This window comes from Colias eurytheme, chromosome 10, assembly GCF_061535395.1.
Source record: "Colias eurytheme isolate Ceu_HAF_F1 chromosome 10, ilColEury1 Martin Lab GWU primary, whole genome shotgun sequence".
Taxonomy (NCBI): domain Eukaryota; kingdom Metazoa; phylum Arthropoda; class Insecta; order Lepidoptera; family Pieridae; genus Colias; species Colias eurytheme.
Genome location: NC_142989.1, coordinates 5,163,095 through 5,182,991, shown reverse-complemented (window position 1 = coordinate 5,182,991; position 19,897 = coordinate 5,163,095). Strand labels below are relative to the sequence as shown.

The 19,897-nt window shown below is 34.0% G+C and overlaps 1 protein-coding gene across 2 annotated transcripts in view; it reads right to left on the bottom strand.

Moving 5' to 3' along the window:
• The window catches only part of foxo (forkhead box, sub-group O), a 71,841-nt gene extending 70,049 nt beyond the window's left edge, over positions 1 to 1,792 (bottom strand). Inside the window, exon 1 of one of the 2 annotated variants that reach the window (XM_090106618.1) lies at positions 759 to 1,792. In XM_090106618.1, the coding sequence (XP_089962744.1) occupies positions 759 to 990 (232 nt within the window). In that variant the 5' untranslated portion in view covers positions 991 to 1,792. The remainder of the gene's footprint in view (positions 1 to 758) is intronic. The other variant, XM_090106617.1, reaches the window with a different exon arrangement.
• Positions 1,793 to 19,897: the final 18,105 nt, after the last annotated feature.

Sequence of the window (19,897 nt, the reverse complement as noted above, 5' to 3'; positions counted from 1 at the left end):
CCTGTTTCATAGTTAAGTGGATACCTATAGCAGCTAGTCCTAAAATGCTGTCTTTTTTATTATCTAGGTGCTAGGTAGTAGGTATACTAATATTATAAAGCTGAAGAGTTTGTTTGTTTGTTTGTTTGCGCTAATCTCAGGAACTACTGGTCCGATTTGAATTGGAAAGATTGGAAAATCTTTCGGTGTTAGATAGCCCATTTATCGAGGAAGGAAGGCTATATTGTAATATTATCATCACGCTAAGCTAAGACCAACAGAAGCGAGAAACCGAGGAGCGCAGCTAGTCGTTTTTAATAAGGATTGATTCACTTTAATAAGCTAGGTCATTACTCATTAGACAAGTGCATCTACGTCGGTATATATTATGTAAACAATATGACATGTATGTTTATACTAGGTATATGTTGTACTATACGTCTATACGTGTGTAAGTTGTAACCTACGGGCGGTATGATATTGTACTCAGTAAATTAATATGCAATTTTTGTGTAGGGGTACATACCTACCTACATAATATAAACTAAACAGTAAACACGCATTTTTGTACTACTTGTTAAACATAATATAAAAACTTGTAATTAATATGAATCATCTTTAATCTTCGCATTGAAATAAGTAGGTATAGTTTCAACCATAAAATAATTAATTTGGCGACCTTGACATAAGTCTACGAAATTAAAATTTAGATATTTTTTGTAGAACATACCTACGTAACTAGATAATATTATATTCGAATCTATGTAATTTTTATTTACCAGTTAGATTCTGATTAGAATTCTTTTTCGAGCCACCGTCTTCGACTGGATCGACATAATTTTCTGGCCTAGGAAGAGGCCACGTGTTTGAGCGCGCTCGAGTTTGTGGCTCAAAACCAACTTCGGCTAGTTCCCCTAGGGGTTCCAATTCCCCCATAGCTCCCTCCAACTCCGAGAGAGCTGTTTGTGAGGACCATGGGCTATGGTAACTGCCGCCTCCGGGTAGAGACATCTTGAATTTTCAATCTTTTATCAGTGGAATATTTTGGCGACTGTATCGTGTTGTGCGCTCAGTGGCGCTCGCTTAATACGGCCGTTACCATCACACCACGTTCCCATTGAGATTCTCCATGCTCACTTGTTCCAGAACTTCGTCCGATTTGAAACGAAAGAGCTGAAGAGGTTATCTAACTCCTTATCGCTGTTATACGAAGCCAATAACATGTGGCGTCTCACTAACGTTAATAAACAGAGACGTTCGACGAGCGCGTCGGACTCGGACCGGTCCCTAAAGGCGATTTTTGCTAAATATAAGTGCGGAACGAGGCGGGGGCGGGGCGCACACCACGTGAGCGACTACGCGCCGATTTTCCAATTCATCACAGGCAAGTTGAGGCGCGATAACCTTGTAACGTGGCTAGCGATCACGTTACCGGTCTTTTATAATCATAGAAATTTAGTCCCGATCAGCACTACACTTATTGTTTTCTTCTAAAAAGTTATGGAAAAACACTAAGAAACTTTTCCGCACTGATAACAGTTATCACTGGTCAACACGTAACGGTAACCTGTCGTAGAAAGCGAGAAAATAAATACGCAGTTCTGAGTTTGGGTCGTAGGAGTCCACGCGGTTGTCGTTACTCGCTACTGCGTAATAAGTGAGTGCGCGTGACACAACAAACCGTCGATAAGCGCGAACGGTCGCACGTACACTGAAGCAAATCGCGAAGCGAGGCGGCAGGCGCGGCGGGCCATGCGAATTCCGTTCGCGGGCGCCGCGTTGGCGGCGCGGGGGGCGCGGCGGGCTCGGCCGCTGATAGAGTAGTGCCTAGTGGCACACTAGTGGCATCGTGGCGGGCTGCCGCGGCCGGCCGATTCCAAACTTCATATTCGCAGTTCATAAGTGGGAAGTCTGCGTAATTACTTTTGACCACTGTCTTATATCATCCATTTTTTGTTACGTATTATATTATATTCATACTTTTATTTGCTTTTTTTTACCAAAAAAATATTGTAATTTGTTACTCACTAACTAGGTATTTAGTTATATTTACTTTAACAATAAGTAGATCTATATTTTACATATTATATTTTTTATTAATTTGATTAGAAATTTAGACCTTATTTTAATTTATATTTTATAGTTTTAGTTTCAATGTCAAAATAAATATAATTTAATATTTATATTTTATGTACAAACTAAAAGTTTCTGGTCATTATCACACTGTTTTAGGGATGTTCTCTACGTCTACGGCAAATGAAACTGAGTAGGTAGGTACATAATTTAAATCCTACCTACCTACTATGGAAGGTACCAAAGTACCAACTGGGACTATGAGGGTTCAGGCCATTATCCACCAGGCCTCTGCGCCAAGTGGGGGTTGGCAGATGTCACGTCTCGTCGACCTTTTGATTCTTGGACATGTCAGTTTCCTCACGATGTTTTCCTTCACCGTATCATGCAGTGGTCCACATGCGCAGATAGATTTAAAATTACTTACCTATTAAATTTCAAACAAAACAGAACATAAAAAGAAAAGCAGCGCGCTGTGCATAAAAATAAAATTTATCGATCCTCAGATCAAAAACATATGTTTTTTTTATGAAACTAATATTATCATTAAGTACCTAATACAATACGATATGATGTGATGTAATAACGCGTCATTCCATTTCATTTCAGTACGTATTCACTAATCACTTACGTTACTGTTTACGTCATTACAGGAATAGAGAAAATAATACGATGACAACCTCATTGATGTAACGTAAACCACAAGCTGAATATTCCTGGATCCAGATTTTTTGGTCAGTTAAGGATAAAGTCTAGACAAAATAGGCTTTACCACAGATAACATATTATATCCTTTACGTATGAAGACAATGCAACAGACAAATTTAAACAATTTGTCTGTCTTTAGTCAAGATTACAGAAAAAGTAAGAAACAAAGTGGTGAATGAATAGTGCAACTTTAACAATTGATAAAAAGTTTATAAGTCAAGAGCGTAATGTAAAACTTTAAATACTTTTATGAGATCTTTTTCAGTGTTCAGCAACGATTATTCGACGGAGATCATTATAATCGCTGCTGTTAGTTGGATTACTGCTTACTGCTTAGCTACCTTTATTGTAGGAACTATTAATTATTGTTCTATGATTTAATCAAATATTCAGGGCTTCGTAATAGTGTTTGAGATAAAAATTTTAAACATATGAATAAAAGCATTTAGAAGATCCTGATTAACCACACAGGTTCTAGATCTATAAAAAACTGAAAATTAGTCATCGAATTACTTCATTAGTCATTATGTAATTATTGTTTTATATCTGAACCACATATTACTTTATAATAACTAAACTATCATTAATTAGGTACTAGGTAACTCAATAATTTCAACTGTACAATCAAAACAAGAGTCAAGAACTTAAGGGGGCGCATAAAGCAAAATAACCAATCTTCTATTAGATGATACGTGTAATATGCAAGACCAAATCTAAAAAATAAAATATATATCAAACTAGATGATATGTTCAACGATTCTGTTTAATCAAAAACATAAAATATTAAAATTTACTCGATAAAAAAAAATCACCAAGTTAGCTCTAATTTTCACCCTTTTACGTTTTCTACTTGACATGGTAATACTTATTATGATTTTTTTTTCATAAACAATTATATTAAAACATTTGCAAGATATTTGTCAGAGCATTTTCTGTAATTATTTTTAGTTTTGGTTTTATCTGCGATAAACCACTTTTGGCGCTCTTTTTTTCTCGAGATAAACGTTTGATTTTGTCACGATAAAAGTGGTTTATTGCAGATAAAACCAAAACTAAAAGTAATTACACAAAATGCTCTGACAAATATCTTGCAAATGTTTTAATATAATTGTTTATGAAAAAAAAATCATAATAAGTATTACCATGTCAAGTAGAAAACGTAAAAGTGTGAAAATTAGAGCTAACTTGGTGATTTTTTTTATCGAGTAAATTTTAATATTTTATGTTTTTGATTAAACAGAATCGTTGAACATATCATCTAGTTTGATATATATTTTATTTTTTAGATTTGGTCTTGCGTATTACACGTATCATCTAATAGAAGATTGGTTATTTTGCTTTATGCGCCCCCTTAACAGTGATAGTTGTATACGTAGTAATTAGTATATTATTGTCTGTGGTGTCTTTTTTTGTGTTTTCAATCGTAGATATTCACGAAATATTTTTCATACAGAAGTAGATAAAAATCACCAACCCTGATTAAGTGATTAACCTTTTTAAGCGATGTAGTGTAGTGCAAAAACTTTAAATTCCTAATCTTAGATTACTGGACGCAGACAGTATTTCTTCTTATATATATTAAACTAGCTAACCGCCCGCGGCTTCGCCCACTTTGTCTAATACCTAATAAATTATATACTAAAACCTTCCTCTTGAATCACTCTATCTATTAAAAAAAATCGCAACAAAATCCGTTGCGTAGTTTCAAAGATTTAAGCATATAAAGGGACATAGGGACAGAGAAAGCGACTTTGTTTTATACTATGTAGTGATGATGTACTTACCTTATACATATATTCATTGTACTTTATATTTTTTTTTCAAGACTTTCTACAGTTCATTTTTTTTTCAAGAATTCTGAGCAGCCATAAGTCCACGTATAATACCTAACTATGTATAACTAACTATCTTAGATAACTCTTAATTGCACGTTAAGGGATATTAACGGAGTACAGGTGTCCAGTTCCCTGAGTTCAGAAGCGTTAAAATAATTTACCGATGTACCTTATTGTTTGTATGGGTGCTCCGAAAATCTTGTTTTTGTATCCGTATTATGTTACCAGAATAAAGAGAAATTTCGATCCGTCTCCCAAAAGAAAACGGAGTTTCTTGATACGAAGGGATTATCTTCTTGTGTACCTTCATTGATTTGCGATGTTTCTGGGCTTCTTTTGATAATTTTTTGTTTGAAAAATCAATAACGTGGTGGTAAGTATCGTAGTAGGTAGATGTTATTTTTTAAAGTTTTCTTTGCCAAAAGCATTTGGGGATCGATTTTAGACAGGGTACACACCTCGTGTTGTAGATATTAGAATTTGATGTAATGCGGTTTATCATTTTTAGACCTTTTCAATTTTAATATCATAAATACCATGTACAAAAATTAATAAATATAATCTTAGTAGCCACCGACCCAATAAACAATATCATGACTATTGTTAATGAATGTCAAAATCAAGTCCAATTCGAACGAATTCTACCAAAAATAGTTTAATAAAAAATTGTATTTATTTATTTACATAATTCTTGATGTAGTGTAGTGTAAGTTTGTAATTTAAGTTTATAAGTTTGTATTTGTAATTAAATTATTCGATCAAACAAAAGCGCGTGACATCAAAACAACACGTTTACGCGCATAAGCATGGAACGTGTAATAATTGTACAATAATATTATGTACTATGTAATGTAGACTATAAACAAATAATATATAATATCTATATACATAAATACATATATATACAATACTTGATAGACATGGAAAAGTAACTGTATTACCTACGTTATTAACTGTTGAATTGATTTGGATAAATAATTTAAATAAAGAAGGACCCTGGAGATAGGATACTTCACGAAAGGAACATAATAGGGGAAATTTTGTACTACGTTGTTGAAAATAAGAACTTCGTTAGTTTTATGAATGGTATAAATTATCTATAAAATATTAGTCTATACTACATTTTATAATGACGTTCTGAATTTTCAAAACTCTTTCATTTTGGTTAAACAACGTGAAGCATGTTAAATAGGTAAACGAAGCCAGGGCCTGGGAGAAATAAAATAAACATGTAGAAGAAGAACCTTTTAATTAAGTTTATTACTAAAAAGTTAACATATTATGCTATTTTAAAATGAATAATCTACTAATTATAGTAGGTAAAATGAATATGTACTTAGTTAGGTACATTAAAAAATATTTTAATGATTAATCATACAAAACTATGCTTTAATAAATAAGGTAACATGTTTCATGAATTATTGTCGATTTTAATTGATAATAGTTAATTAAATAATGAAATATAGGAATTATCCACGCCTGTGACCTTTTGAACCTATTAACCACATGCTGGGAAGTGGGAGTCCCTGAAATGCCAATTATATTATTAAATGTGAGATAGGTATTTAAAAGACGAAAAATATGTTTAAAACAGAAATAATTATTTTTACATTTTTCTAAGTTTTCCCCAAGTTTTGCACTTCCAATGACAATATTTAAACTACACCAAACGACTTTTTTTTCTTACTTTACTATTTTTAATTATAATTCCTACCAAATAATCTCGATAATGAAGCTCATCCTTCCGATCGATTTTTAGCGATCGATGGATACTGATGGAAATAGTAGGTAGTAGGTACCTACTTACTACATTATAATTTATCCGTACTGGATCGGAAGGTATAAACGAATACTTACATAATTGTATTTATTAACCTATATTGTCCTTACGGATAACTCGGTTTTCTAATAGTATCGCTCTCCAAATGTACATATACGTGTCATGTGAGTATGATACATAAGGTATGATGTGACACATAAGGTATGATCTATATTTTAATTATTGGTAAAATATCAAAATATAAATTAAAAATTTATTTAGTAAACGAGCCAGGACCACGCTTACTTTTCTAAATGAAAATTATGCATTACTTACTACTTACTTACTTATCTGTATTTTTATGATACATTTTTTATCAGTCACTAATTTTAGAGTAATGAAACAGATTTTAATCTTAACTATTTTTACGCCATCTATTATTTTTGTCTAATACTAACTAAATAATGCATTGTTATGAAATGTTTAGAGAAGGTAGTATAGAATTATAAAACTAGATGGCGCTTTTTGCATAAGTGTTTATTAGTACATCTAAGTATTAATAGATGGCGCTGTTTTAAATTTCGTAAGACCATACTCATCCTCTGGGAAGGGAGGTTTCTATCGTGAGAAATAGCGGAAAGCCACCCCGGATATGGTTGGATTTTCAGTCGTTTCGGGACTTTCAGCGCGTAAACTTCCCTGGAATATTATGGGAATGATGATCGCATAACTAGGCTTGCACAAAGTTCTTTATTATTCTTGTTTAATAAAACGAATTATTATTTTTTCTTATCTTTTTTATACCCAATTATTATTACCGTTAATATAAATAAAATTTAGAATTATTGCGTAACGTGTGTAAGAAATTTCTTTTGTGCGAGAGAATGATTGGTAAGTAAACTTCATAACATTGTTACAATAATTAGGTATTATAGCGCCTTTAAACCGGCACCTAGTTTGATAGATATGTATAAATAAAATATTACAACTGTAAGTTAAGTATAGCTAAATTTCGTTTAAAATCTATATAAAGTTTAAATACATTGAAATATTAATTAAAATAGGGATTGGTAATAAATATTGGTGAATATTATGTTTTATGAATTTTATTAAATACAGATAACTTGTAAACTGTACCTACTTAATAATTAATTCAAATTATTCAAAACCGGATTCGAGTCGCATAAATTTTTAGGCACATACTATACGATAAGTGTGCTAATTATTAAATTACAATTAGTTAGTAATAATATAAACTGCAGTAAGATGCCGACAGACAGAAAAAAAATTAAATTCATATTATTACAAACTCTAATCTTAAATTGAATAAAAACAAGACAGTAAATCAAAATTTAATTTTCTATTCAACTACACTTATCGCCTAATAATAAATCACCAAGGTGCAACTGGTTCAAAATTCAGTTTCTAAAGAGAAGAAGGAGTAAAGACGATATTTTTTAATGTAAATTATAATTGGTTACAAATCAAGTAACAATTTAGGTACCTACTCTATTTTTTTCATAAATTAAACGTGTCAAACAATCATCAAAACCATCGGTTAATTTATTCCGAGTTCCGACCATTCTCTGTTAAAATGAAAAGTTGATTGGACTTATTCTCCTGTTTGTTCCAGACAAGCTTTTATCTGAAAATTTTAAAAATATCGGCAATGTGAAAATATGGCAGCCAAAATTTAAAAGATGGGAATTCAAGGAGTGATTTGCATTTTTTTTTGCTTTTATATTTAAGTAGTATTTACTGTCAACGATGATAGCATATGTTGGCGGGTTGGCTATTTCATCTACAGAACAAGTTTTTTGACCATGTAGATATGATTTGAATAGTAAATAGTAGATTTGAATAGTAGTAGGTAATTGATTTCGCCCATAATTATTTGCTTGATGAATTAATAATTATTATTTATTAATATCTATAAACATGCAACTTTCAATATTATTATTAGTGGTACTTACAGCGGTGCATATTACATAAAATTTAATCGTGTTTAAACTCTACCTACTCTACCTGTACTTACTTCTGAAGACTACGATATCGGGAACGGGAACGTTATTTATTATTTTAATTAACAGGCATTACGTAGTTATTTGTTGTACCTACTTATTTCAACAAGTAGGCAGACGCGCCAGCAGCTTATTACCTAACAGATTTCAAATAATTACTAAAATACTATTCTTACTTAGTTATATTTTTTTTTCTGATACCTACCAGTTTTTTTTGTTTTCCCATGAATCTGATTGTAATGATAATTTTATAATTAAAAAACGAGTTTATGGTATCCCCATGTATTGAAGTCGAAAATTATTATTAGATACATCAGCTTATTTATAATCGCCGGCTATAGACTCATGGGCCATGGCCACAGACATGTATATTTAAGTAGACAACGCAAGTACCGCGATCTGTATGAAAACCAAGCGTGTCATATTTTTTGTACTGACCTTGACGCGTTATGATGTCACGAGCGCTTTTTAGTGATGTTAATTTCATTTTACGCTAAATCGATTAGGCCGCCACTCGCGCGGCGATTCTAGTATCGTCCTATCCCATCGAAGTAAATCGAAAGAAATCAGATCAAACTAGATCTATGTCTAAGAGGTAGTCAAATAAATGAATCGTAATCGATTACTAAATCGATTCAAAACAGAAAAATGATAATTACCATAGACAGAGGCATGGGCGTAGCTAGCCATGGGCTCAGGGTGGGGCAACAATAAAAAATAATATGTAACTAGCAACTATACACGTGGTCTTATCCCGGTTAATTTTTCGGGCTTCGGATCTCAAAAGGAAAAAACGAAATCCTTATAAAATCACTTTGTTGTCTGAAGGTTGTCCGTCTGTCTGTATAAAAAGACCTTTTTTCTCAGGAACGCGTGGCGGTATCAAGCTGAAATTAATATTGAATACTAAAGTCTACCGTCTCTTGAAGCTGTGAAAAAATACAAACTTATAAACCAACACACTCAAAAGATACAGCCGTTTATGTTGCAAATTTTCACACATTTACAAGGGAATCAAAGAAACCTTGAAATTTTGTAATAAGACTAGTTACTTCATACAAAATTTCATTCATTCTGGGTTCACAGGAAGTACTTTGTAGGTTTTGATTCCTTGCGACCCATGCGAATGTTGAAAACTTTCAGCAAAACGGCTTCATCTTTTTTATTGCGTTCGAAAAAATCAAACTACTCGTTTGATTTTTTCACAATTTCAGCATAATACCTCCACGTGTTCCTGAGAAAAAGGGTCTTGACAGACAGACGGACATAAAATTGATCCTATCAGGGTTCCGTTTTTTTTCCTTTTGTGGTTTGGAACCCTAAAAATAGATATATTAGATAGTTTATCTTTCTATAAATACCATAATATGATTAATAATAATATGATAGTTTTAATTTCTTTTTATCATGAAAAATACTAAACATGTCTATGTAAATGGAAAATTAAACTATTTTAAATTGTAGACATAACCCAGTAAATTAAGAATTTAACCTCGTACTAAATTTCCGATCCAATTTCATTTTTATTTTAGGTAACTAAAGCATCACTGACCATAAAAACACAAAATGCTGACAGATCCAAGCGGAGCTTCGCTCGCAATCTTAAAAAAAAGTTTTTGGCCGTTATCTCGGAAACTATGCACTTAAGGTCAAAAGTTATATGGACTTTTTTGTAGAGAGTAAAATTTTGCATCTTTTATACTCTGTAAACTTTTTTGTAAAACTTACCGTTTACGATTTATGGCCTATTTAATGAAACGGTTCATCGTTTTTGGCTAACAACTCTTAAAATATTGGATTAATCACTAAAATTAATTTATCCATTTTTTAGTACTAGTGCCCATATTTTTGGAGTTGTAGATTGCTAAAATATGTATGTAGAAATGCGGCGCTCGGCGAGTGACGCTGTAGCCCAAAAGTACTTTTACGGATGTAATGGAGACGAAGAAGAGATATGCAATGCAAGTGAATTTTCACCGTTTCTGAAACGGCAAAATATTTCAAAAATTTAGATTTTTTTTTATTGTAAAATGAATTTATAGTTAACTTTTTTTTAATATTCTCCTTTCGTTTTTTTATTTCATTCTTGCATCTGAATGTAAAATAATTGCTCAATATAATGTATATAATATGTAGTAGTACGAAATATAATAAAAATAAAATAAAATATTTAAAAAGTCCATTACTATAGGTAGTATATTATTATTAGTCTGTGACTATAGCATGATGTGAGGAAATAAACTAATAAGTTTTAAGTACATAAATTTTAATTAATTTGTTGAATTTGTATCATTATTGTATTATGCTATTAATTCCTGGAAATTTTCTATTTTAAGCCTGATGATCCAAAATTAACGTTAAATTACCAAAAAGTGTGGGCAAAAAAAAGTTTCAAACAAAAGGTGTTGTGCTCTTAAAAATGGATAGATTCATTTTATTGATTAATCCAATATTATTATAAGTTATTAGCCAAAAATCTAAGCCTAAAACGAAAAACCGGTCCATAAAATAGGCCAAAAATCGTAAACGGTAAGTTTAAAAAAACGTTTATAGGGTATAAATTATAAAAGATGCGAAATTTTACTCTCTACAAAAAAGTCTTATTACCTTTGGCCTTAAAGTGGATAGTTCCTGGGATATCGGCCAAAAACTTTTCTTTAAGATTACGAGGGAAGCTCCACCTGGATCTTTCAGCATTTTTTTATGGTCATCATCCAAAAATGTGTCCCTAACTTCAGCTGTTTGAGCGCTGAGCGTATGCCAATTTGTTAATAAGTCAATTTAGAAGTAAATGATTGCACATAGATATTTGACTCACTCTCACAAACGAGAAACAAAAGGATTACGTTTGTGGTCAATCGTGAGCAAGCTTTTTGTTTAGATCGACTTTCGAGTGTGAATTTTCTTACGGATATTAAGTTTTGTAGTCGGTACCTAGATAATTTATTTTTTATATTTGGTTAGGTAGGTACCTTCCAGGTCAGAGCCAGGGTGGGGCAAGCGCCCCACCCTGCCCCACCGTGGCTACGCCCATGGACAGAGGGATGATAAAATAAAGTTATAAACCTTTTAATATTCTAACAAGTAAACTAATGTGTTTTAGCTTTTTCTTACATATGCCCATTGAGTTACCATGTACTACGTACTAGAGAGGCCATCGAAAGAAAGTAATGAAACTGTCAATCAATCAATCTTTATGTTCCGTTGCATCGATCCATTTTCCTTTTATGTTCGGGTTACTTGGAAAACTGAAAAAACAAACATAGTCTAAGCAATATAAGGAGTTTTCTTAAAAAACTCCCAAGATGACACTTTAACTAATGGCGTCCATGTCATAATATTTATTTTTAGTACCTTTGTATTAAAATACTTAAAAGTTCTAGGTCAAGTCGTATTAAATGACAAAAAAAATCTATGCCTTTTTTTCTGAAAAATTGCTCCTTCAAATTATCATTTTTCTGTTCGATTATAAAATCGATTAGAATCGAGAACTGTTGCATCAAATGAACATCACTAACCACAAAATTGGACAGAAAAATGAGAACAGAAAAATGAGAAGACGCTATTCATTGCTTGTTATCATACGACGCGATCTTTACCGTGCCAAGTAAAAGCCGCAATGTATTCCGAATCATTTTGTATGATTTGGTATCCGTGTTTGTCACGATCGTTTTCCACAGATATTCTTTATTTGATTTTAAAATAAATAGTGCATATTCTGATTAGAAAATTACTTACCGGTGGAAGGAAACATCTCTGCTAACTCGGCCACTCACAGCTGTGGAGTTTCTACAGTTTATAACGGCGCAATTCGGCATTTTACTTTATTCAGCTTCACGTCTTTCCTTGGCGAACTGCAAGCGCGGACTGAGTGTAGGCCAGCGTCAAGTAAGTTTCATAAACTTAGTTTGGACACGGGAAGTACATACACTCGCTTAGTCTATCTTGATACATGTCTGTGGCCATGGCGCTCGCAGCGCGGCTCAGGCATTCATTTTAAAGGACCAATTTGATATCTCAATGCTTAGTGTGTGTTCAGCAAATTTAATGATAATATGAACGGAAAGGGGAAGATAGGGATTTCTTCTCAATTCAATATTACGCGTTGTTTTTTATGACTGCTTAAAACATGACGAGAAATGAGCTCTACAATAGAGTAACTATAAGTAAGTACTTATAATTTTAATCAATCCTAGTTTCTTTTGAAAAAGGTTTAAAATATAAAAGTATTATTAATGTATTAAAGTATTATTAGTTTTTCTTCTGAAAATGATTATAGAAGCACAGATGACTTTTACAATATAGGTATGCTTGAAGGTATAAAAGTTTACGAAAAGCCGTGTCAATTTTTGCCTATTCTGAAGTTAAAATAGGATAACTTAGATTTATCGGGAAATAAAGTGAAACGAACAGAAGGCTTTCGATTTTCCGGAATCTATGCATAGGTATACACTTGTAAACTAAATTACCCTTGTTTCGCAACTAATCAAGCAAGGTGAGGCAGTGATTGGACGTTTACAAGTAAGAGCTTTTTTGTTTGCCTTCTCTATTCGTTTGTTACCACGTCACGTACTACAGAGGAGATCTCTCAATTTGTCTATGTTTTAGATGTACATATAGGTACATTATACCTGGAGAACGAAGAAAATTGCTTTGGGGTAGGAACGTGGTTAGTAATTAGTATAATATGTTTGTTATGATTTAACTCTTTAATTAATTCTTCACAATTTTTAAATTCAAAGTTACGGTGAGATAACAATTAACATTTAGCCTTTAGGTACGCAAATGCAGTAGCAGCAATTTCCCCACTGGTACACCCAAACATTTGATCCAAACCCGTGAGCGAAAAACAAGGTATATCAATTCAATTCCATAATTAAAGTCATAGTCACACATCCGCAATACAGAGGTGTGATTACTGATTAGTGAGGAGCAATCAACGCGTCGGTAATTGTGCTCTGAAGTCTGACGTCCACCGCAGCTGTTTGCTTCCTTTGTTCCTCGCCCGAGCACCGCCTTTCGTGTTCCACGTGGACAAAGCTAGTGAAAATTAAACCTCTCGAGTATTAGATTTAAATGCAAGTTGAATTGAGTCTTCGTCACTCTTTGGTAGAGAAACAGAAGAGCGAAGTGTTGGAGATATCGATATCCTTGGAAATTTAAGTGTACATTTTATAGAACCAATTAAAAGAAATACAATAAATTTGTATAATACTTCTTCAACTTCCATGTTTTTCTCCCTTCACAATTCTTAGCCTTGACTCAACAAACCGAATATATTATTTCGGCTATATTGGCCCTCTAATAGTTTGAATTCTATCAGACCAATAACAAAATCATCCACCGATATATGCTTGCATATTCATAATGGTTAGGGAGCCAGGTGCAAATTTGGTTAACTATTTCCTCTCAAGAGATAATTCGTCAGTCGCATGAGAGTATAGTATTATAAAGCCTCGTGAACGTCAGCTGGCGCTCGGTTGGGGGGGTGAGCGGTTGTAGCCTCCCACGCACGTAGGAAAAAAAATACATTCATTCATTCATTTCCTCTCAGCTAAAAATTTGTCAAATTGTAGCTAACCCAATATCTCAACGAAAAAAAATAGTCAGCTGGTTACAACATGGTGTATTATACGTCAGCTGGTGTCTCGAACATGAAAGTTAAATTTAAAGAAAAATTTATTTTCCGTTATTTCCTCTCAAACAAAAATTTACCTGATGATAGCTTATATGTAACTGTGGATAAATATATATGTCAGCTGGCTGTATCTTGGTGGAAAAACCGTCAGCTGATACGGGAGGCTACAACCGCTCTTCCCCCCAACCGAGCTCCAGCTGACGTTCACGGGGCTTCATAATACTATACTTTGATGCATTTTACTAATTACCGCTTGAGAGGAACTTGGTCATAAAATCTGCTGCTGGCTCCCGGACCATAATGTAAAATAACTTATGAATATGTAATTTTTTAATCGATTCTTTGCTCAAGGGTGCCAAATTGGCGTGATTGAATACCCCTCTCAATATCCAGATATTCATTCAAACAATAATAACATGATAGTTAATTTCTTCCTCCATATTATCACATAATACTTGAAGGTACTTCTTTCATTACAGCGATGGGAATCTACAGACTAAGTCACGGTTAATTGTGAGCAATTGCTTTGGTTTAATTAACTCGCAAATTGAATTAGAACCAACACGAAGTATGCGTGGCACAAAGCAAATTGTATGCAGAGCAGCCACGATTTACTTTGACTGGAATTATTGTCGTCTCCTGTATAGCTCGCGCCTGTCTTCGTCTTCTTTATTAAACCGCGTATAGCTAATTTTTACCTTTATCTGTTATTTTTCTGGTCCTTTGTTTTCATTAATAAACAGAGTTGAGTATATTCGTTTGAAACGAATTTCAAAGAATGCATAGGCAAATCAATCTGTTTTCAGGTTAAGAAATGTTAATAGACATAATATAGACTAGAGTAGATAATTTTTTAAACAAAAAAAAATCGCAGTCGGATGAAACCCATTAGAAAAGGAGGGGAATATGATGAAAATAAAAGGAAAAATAAATTACGGTCAATCCGAGTTCGGGAAGTGGGAGGGGGGAAGCTTTTAAGAGAAAAAAATGGTTTCTCTCGATTTCCGACAAAACTACAAGTCCTACGGAAAAAAATTCATGGGCAAAGTTGTAGGTAAAAGAGCCGCGTTACTGATTTGTGAGAACATATGTAGATACTTCAAATAACAGCAGTTTGCCATGAACGAAATCTGTATCTATTAGGTCCATAATTGATAAAATTACAATATTTCGGACATTATCAAAATTCCGAACGGTCGCAAATCGCAATAAGCTAAGATCTATTAAATAATCTGAGCATGTAATCAGTTCGTGTCAACGGAGGCTCCTTCTAAATTAAATTTCTCAAGTCGGCCCCAGGCACTCAACTTCGTCTCGACACCCCGAGATGCCGAGAAATTATTTATTAGCTATTTAGACTTATTGTGGAAAAGGCGGTTGTAATAAGCGATGAGACCGCCATGAATTTGATTTTACCGATGTTTGTGATTAGCAGAACGTGTACCGCATTTGTACGTGATCAAATCGAATTGCTTATTAATAATGGTAATTTGTAACTGTTTCGGTATTGACAATCAAATTATTTCTCATATTGTGAAACAATTATAGCTTTTTCTTAATATATAATATACTAGCTGTTGCCCGCGACTTCGTCCGCGATTCGGTCGTTTTTCGTCATTCGTCGTTTAAAAAAAATACGTGACACTTTATTTTTGAATGTTCTTAATTGTCTCTTATAAAATTTAACTACATTAAAATTGAATACTCTGATAAGAAAATCTTAAAATCATCGAAAATCATAGACATCGAATATCTGAGGAAAACATGAATGAATGTGATTTAAATTCTACATTTCTTAGTAATTAAAATAATAATCTAAATTAAATGTAGTTAACAGTTTGAGCGCACCATTATAGAATATGTACCTAAGTAATAAATTACGTTAGTTTACATAGTAACTTTACTAAAAACACGATGACTTTCTTTCGCGCTCGGTACCACAAACTAAACATGTTTGTGGTACGTGGCCCGCGTCACTTTACCCCCCACGAGTTCCCCTCCGTTGCTATGCGAAAATACATTCGTCGCCCTTCTGTAGGAAAAATTGTAATACTGCGGCCTGGGCGTTATAACACGCTCAGGGAATTCCTGAGTGCTGATAGACTTCCGTCTATCGGCATTTATACCAATTTTATATTAATATCACCATCTTGAGGAAAAGCTTCTAATGTCGATTTAAAACGCATATATACGGATTAACCTGATGAATTAACATGTTCTAAAATTGTGAAATGAGTTCAGTTTTAAATTCGAGAAATATTGATTTCTTGTATTCGATTATTCGTCGTAGTCGAATACAAAATATATTTAAAGAAACTTAGGTTGGCCTTCAGGCAAAAGGGATCCTATCAAATGATAAACTTGACCTTGTATCTTAAAAGTAAGAATGAAAGGAGCATCTAATAATTGTTGAGCACCAAAGGATCATTTAAAACGCAATACTATAAGAGCTAATATTGTCTAAGAACTGTTTAGATTGCACATGTTCCTCTAAAACTTAAAAGTAGTGATTTCAAAGGTTCCGGCGTATCTTCAAACGAAAGCCGACTCCTTACTCCACTTTAAAGCATTACAAAAAGAACATACTACGTTAATATCGCCTATACAGAAAGATGATCTGTAATCAATTGTGAGGTTATAAGCAAACCCACTTTTATATTATTTTGTCGGACCACACCACCGAATTTGTAGATTGATCTTCTTTGTTTACCTCTAAGTCATTAAGACTATGTCGGTCGAATCTGTCTGCAATAAGACGGGCCTCTCGCTATTCGTCCGTTTAAAGAGACCAATAGTTTCAATTCTTAATCTTTCATTAAACAAACTTATTAATCGTTCTTGTCTCAAATAATGGTAATATTCGCGTCCCTACTCTAGTCATTGCTTATGCTCATGTTCATCTTCGAGAGATCGAATAATATTATGGTGCACCCTATTATTTGTCAAACGGTCTTCATATTGAGTAAAAGTTTCAGAATTCTCGAGATAAAATATGACGATCGTGATCAGCTGTGAGACGTAATTCCCTCTCAGTGAGGGTTTCGGTCTCACGGGATAGTACAATATGCCATTTGCGATCAGCTGTGAGACGTTATATATACCCTCAGTGAAGGTTTCGGTCTCACAGGATAGTACATGCCGTTCGCGGTCAGCTGTGAGCCGCAATTCTCGTTGTGAAGCGGTTTCAGGTTCGGCATAACACATGTTGTTTTCGGTCAATAGTAAGCCTCTTATCTCTAACGATCCTTGAGAACTCTTATTTCTCATTTTCTTAACTTTGCTCGAATTTCGATATATAAAGATTTTTTAGGTGGCACTGATGCGGGTGAATAAAAATTAAAACGGACTAAGAGTGTTATAATCTCAATCATCATCATCAATACATATAATAAAATTGTGGAAAAGTGATGTCTGTACAATTAAAATATGTAGAAAAAAATTAGCAGGTGTTATTATTATCGAGAAATCGAGAGAAACCATTTTTTTCTCTTAAAAGCTCCCCCCTCCCACTTCCCGAACTCCGATTGACCGTAATTTATTTTTCCTTACATTTTTATCATATCCTTTTCTAATGGGTTTCATCCTACTGCGATTTTTTTTTGTTTCAAAAATTATCTACCCTGGTGTATAGGTAAATTTTCCACATAAAATGTCCTTTAAATTATGTCGTATTATATTTTTAACCCCCGACGCAAAATGTGTTTGACCGCTATGTATTTCTGTGTGTGTGTGTGTGTCTGTCTATGGCACCGTAGCTGGCTAACAGGTAAACCGAATTAGATGCGGTTTTTTTTGTTAGGCAGAATATTTTCCTACGCTGGTTCTTAGATAAAGTGTATCAAAATTGGTTCATCCACTTATTATACCTACATAGGGGTAAAAGTGGGAATGAAAAAAATGAAAGTTATAATTTATTTTTAAAGATCGTCGGGAAGTTTATGAAATTATTTATTCCTTTTTCTATACACTTTTCTTCGTCTAAACGGTTTAGTTACGTGCTCTCTCTCTCTTCAGCCTTTAGTTACGTGCGTGAGACAGGAAACATCTAATTTGGATTTGTTTCTGGATTTGATAAAAACTGAGTATCGATTAAGCTGATCAGTGGCTACTGGCTACACCATAGATTATTAAAAACATCCGTTTAAGAAAGGAAGGAAATAGAATTTGCTCCTCTCCCCCCCCCCTGGTTCCTAAAAAATAATATGACATAATTTAAAAGAAATTTTACGTAGAATTAGTTAGGCATTACTTTTTTGATTTTCGATATTATATACTAATCATAATTTTTAATTACAATATGTAGTAACTATTTGGTATAGGTTAGGCATTTCATTTCTTGATTTTCTTTAATAATTTGGTACGTAAGTTTTTTAGCTCAGTTTAGTAAGAAATTTTAATAACAATTCTTTTAATTATTTATGGTAGTACAACAGTACAGTATGGTTGTACGTATTTACTCAATAATTGTATGTTAAGTAGTAATTCAGCATGGGCGTTGCCACGGTGGGGCTGGGTGGGGCGCTTACCCTGGCTTTGATCTGGTAGGTACTAATTGTGAAGGGGAGTGGGCGTGGGCGTGGGATTGGGACTGAACGTGGCATATGGCGTGGGAGTGCGAGTGGGCGCGGGAGTGGGAGCATGAAAATAAAAATGATTTTTTATTGTTGCCCCACCCTGAGCCCATGGTCATAAGGTCCCATAGTCACTATTCCACGCGAACGAAGTCGCGGGGACAGCTAGTAGACAAATATAATCAGAAAGCTTTGAACTCCTAAGCTCAACCATAAAAGATAGACATTTATGATGTCGGGAGATATTTTTTATATAATATGGAGAACATTTCTTTCATACTTGATTTCTGTGTAGCTTTAACCATTAAGATACACGCATTAAGAACGCACACGCGACGAAAGCTTAAAAATGGAGTTGCTGCTCTGCTCACGAATATGAAAAATAATTGTACCAAGTTTCGTTTTTAATCCGTCGAGTAGTTTTTGTTTCTATAAAGCCGGGTATCCACTTAGGTTCGCCGTGGTTTGCGAACGCGCCCGCTCCGCAAACCAAACATAATGGATACGTCGTGATCGCGGAGCGCGACTGGAGCACGATCGGAGCACGGCGGAGCGCTCCGGAAGCGGTTTTTTGCGCGAACTCAAAGGGGAGCGCAGTTTGTTCGTGGACGCGAGCGTGTGTTTGTTAAGTTCGCGAACATGGAGTGGTCCGATGAAATGATGAATATATGCATTATTTCATTATTTCTTCTTCCCTTATTCATATTACCTTGCCAAAATTGAGGAGGTTGTTTGTATTCCATCACAATATAATGTATCAAAATATAAGCTGCACTTCTTACTAATTCTGGAGGCGGCATGTTTGCACCGACCGTCTGTCGTATGTCTATTGGAGACCGGAGCGCGGAATTTAGCGCTCCGACAGGAGCACTGATATTGCAGCCTAAGTGTGTACACTATACACGTTCACGATCGCGGAGCACACATTGTTCGCAATCCACGGCGAACCTAAGTGGATACCCGGCTTAACGGTTATACAGACAGACAGACGGACAAACATTTTTGACGTCGATGTCGATCTCTAATCACCTCGTGATAGTTATTTAGGAAATATATTTCATGTGCAGAATTGACCTCTACAGATTTAATATAAGTAGGTATACATATATTTAGATTCCAATTTCCATGTAACGTTAAATTCGACTATATAATAACTAACAGACAACGCAGGTTACTCTCGTTTCCGTAAGTTGAGGCGGCTACATATTCGGTCCTAATAACATGACTTTTTGTGAACGAAACGACAGCGCGGTTTAATTCGATGGCAACACCATCAGAAAAAAGGAAATATTTTTAACTTTGAAAAAATATTT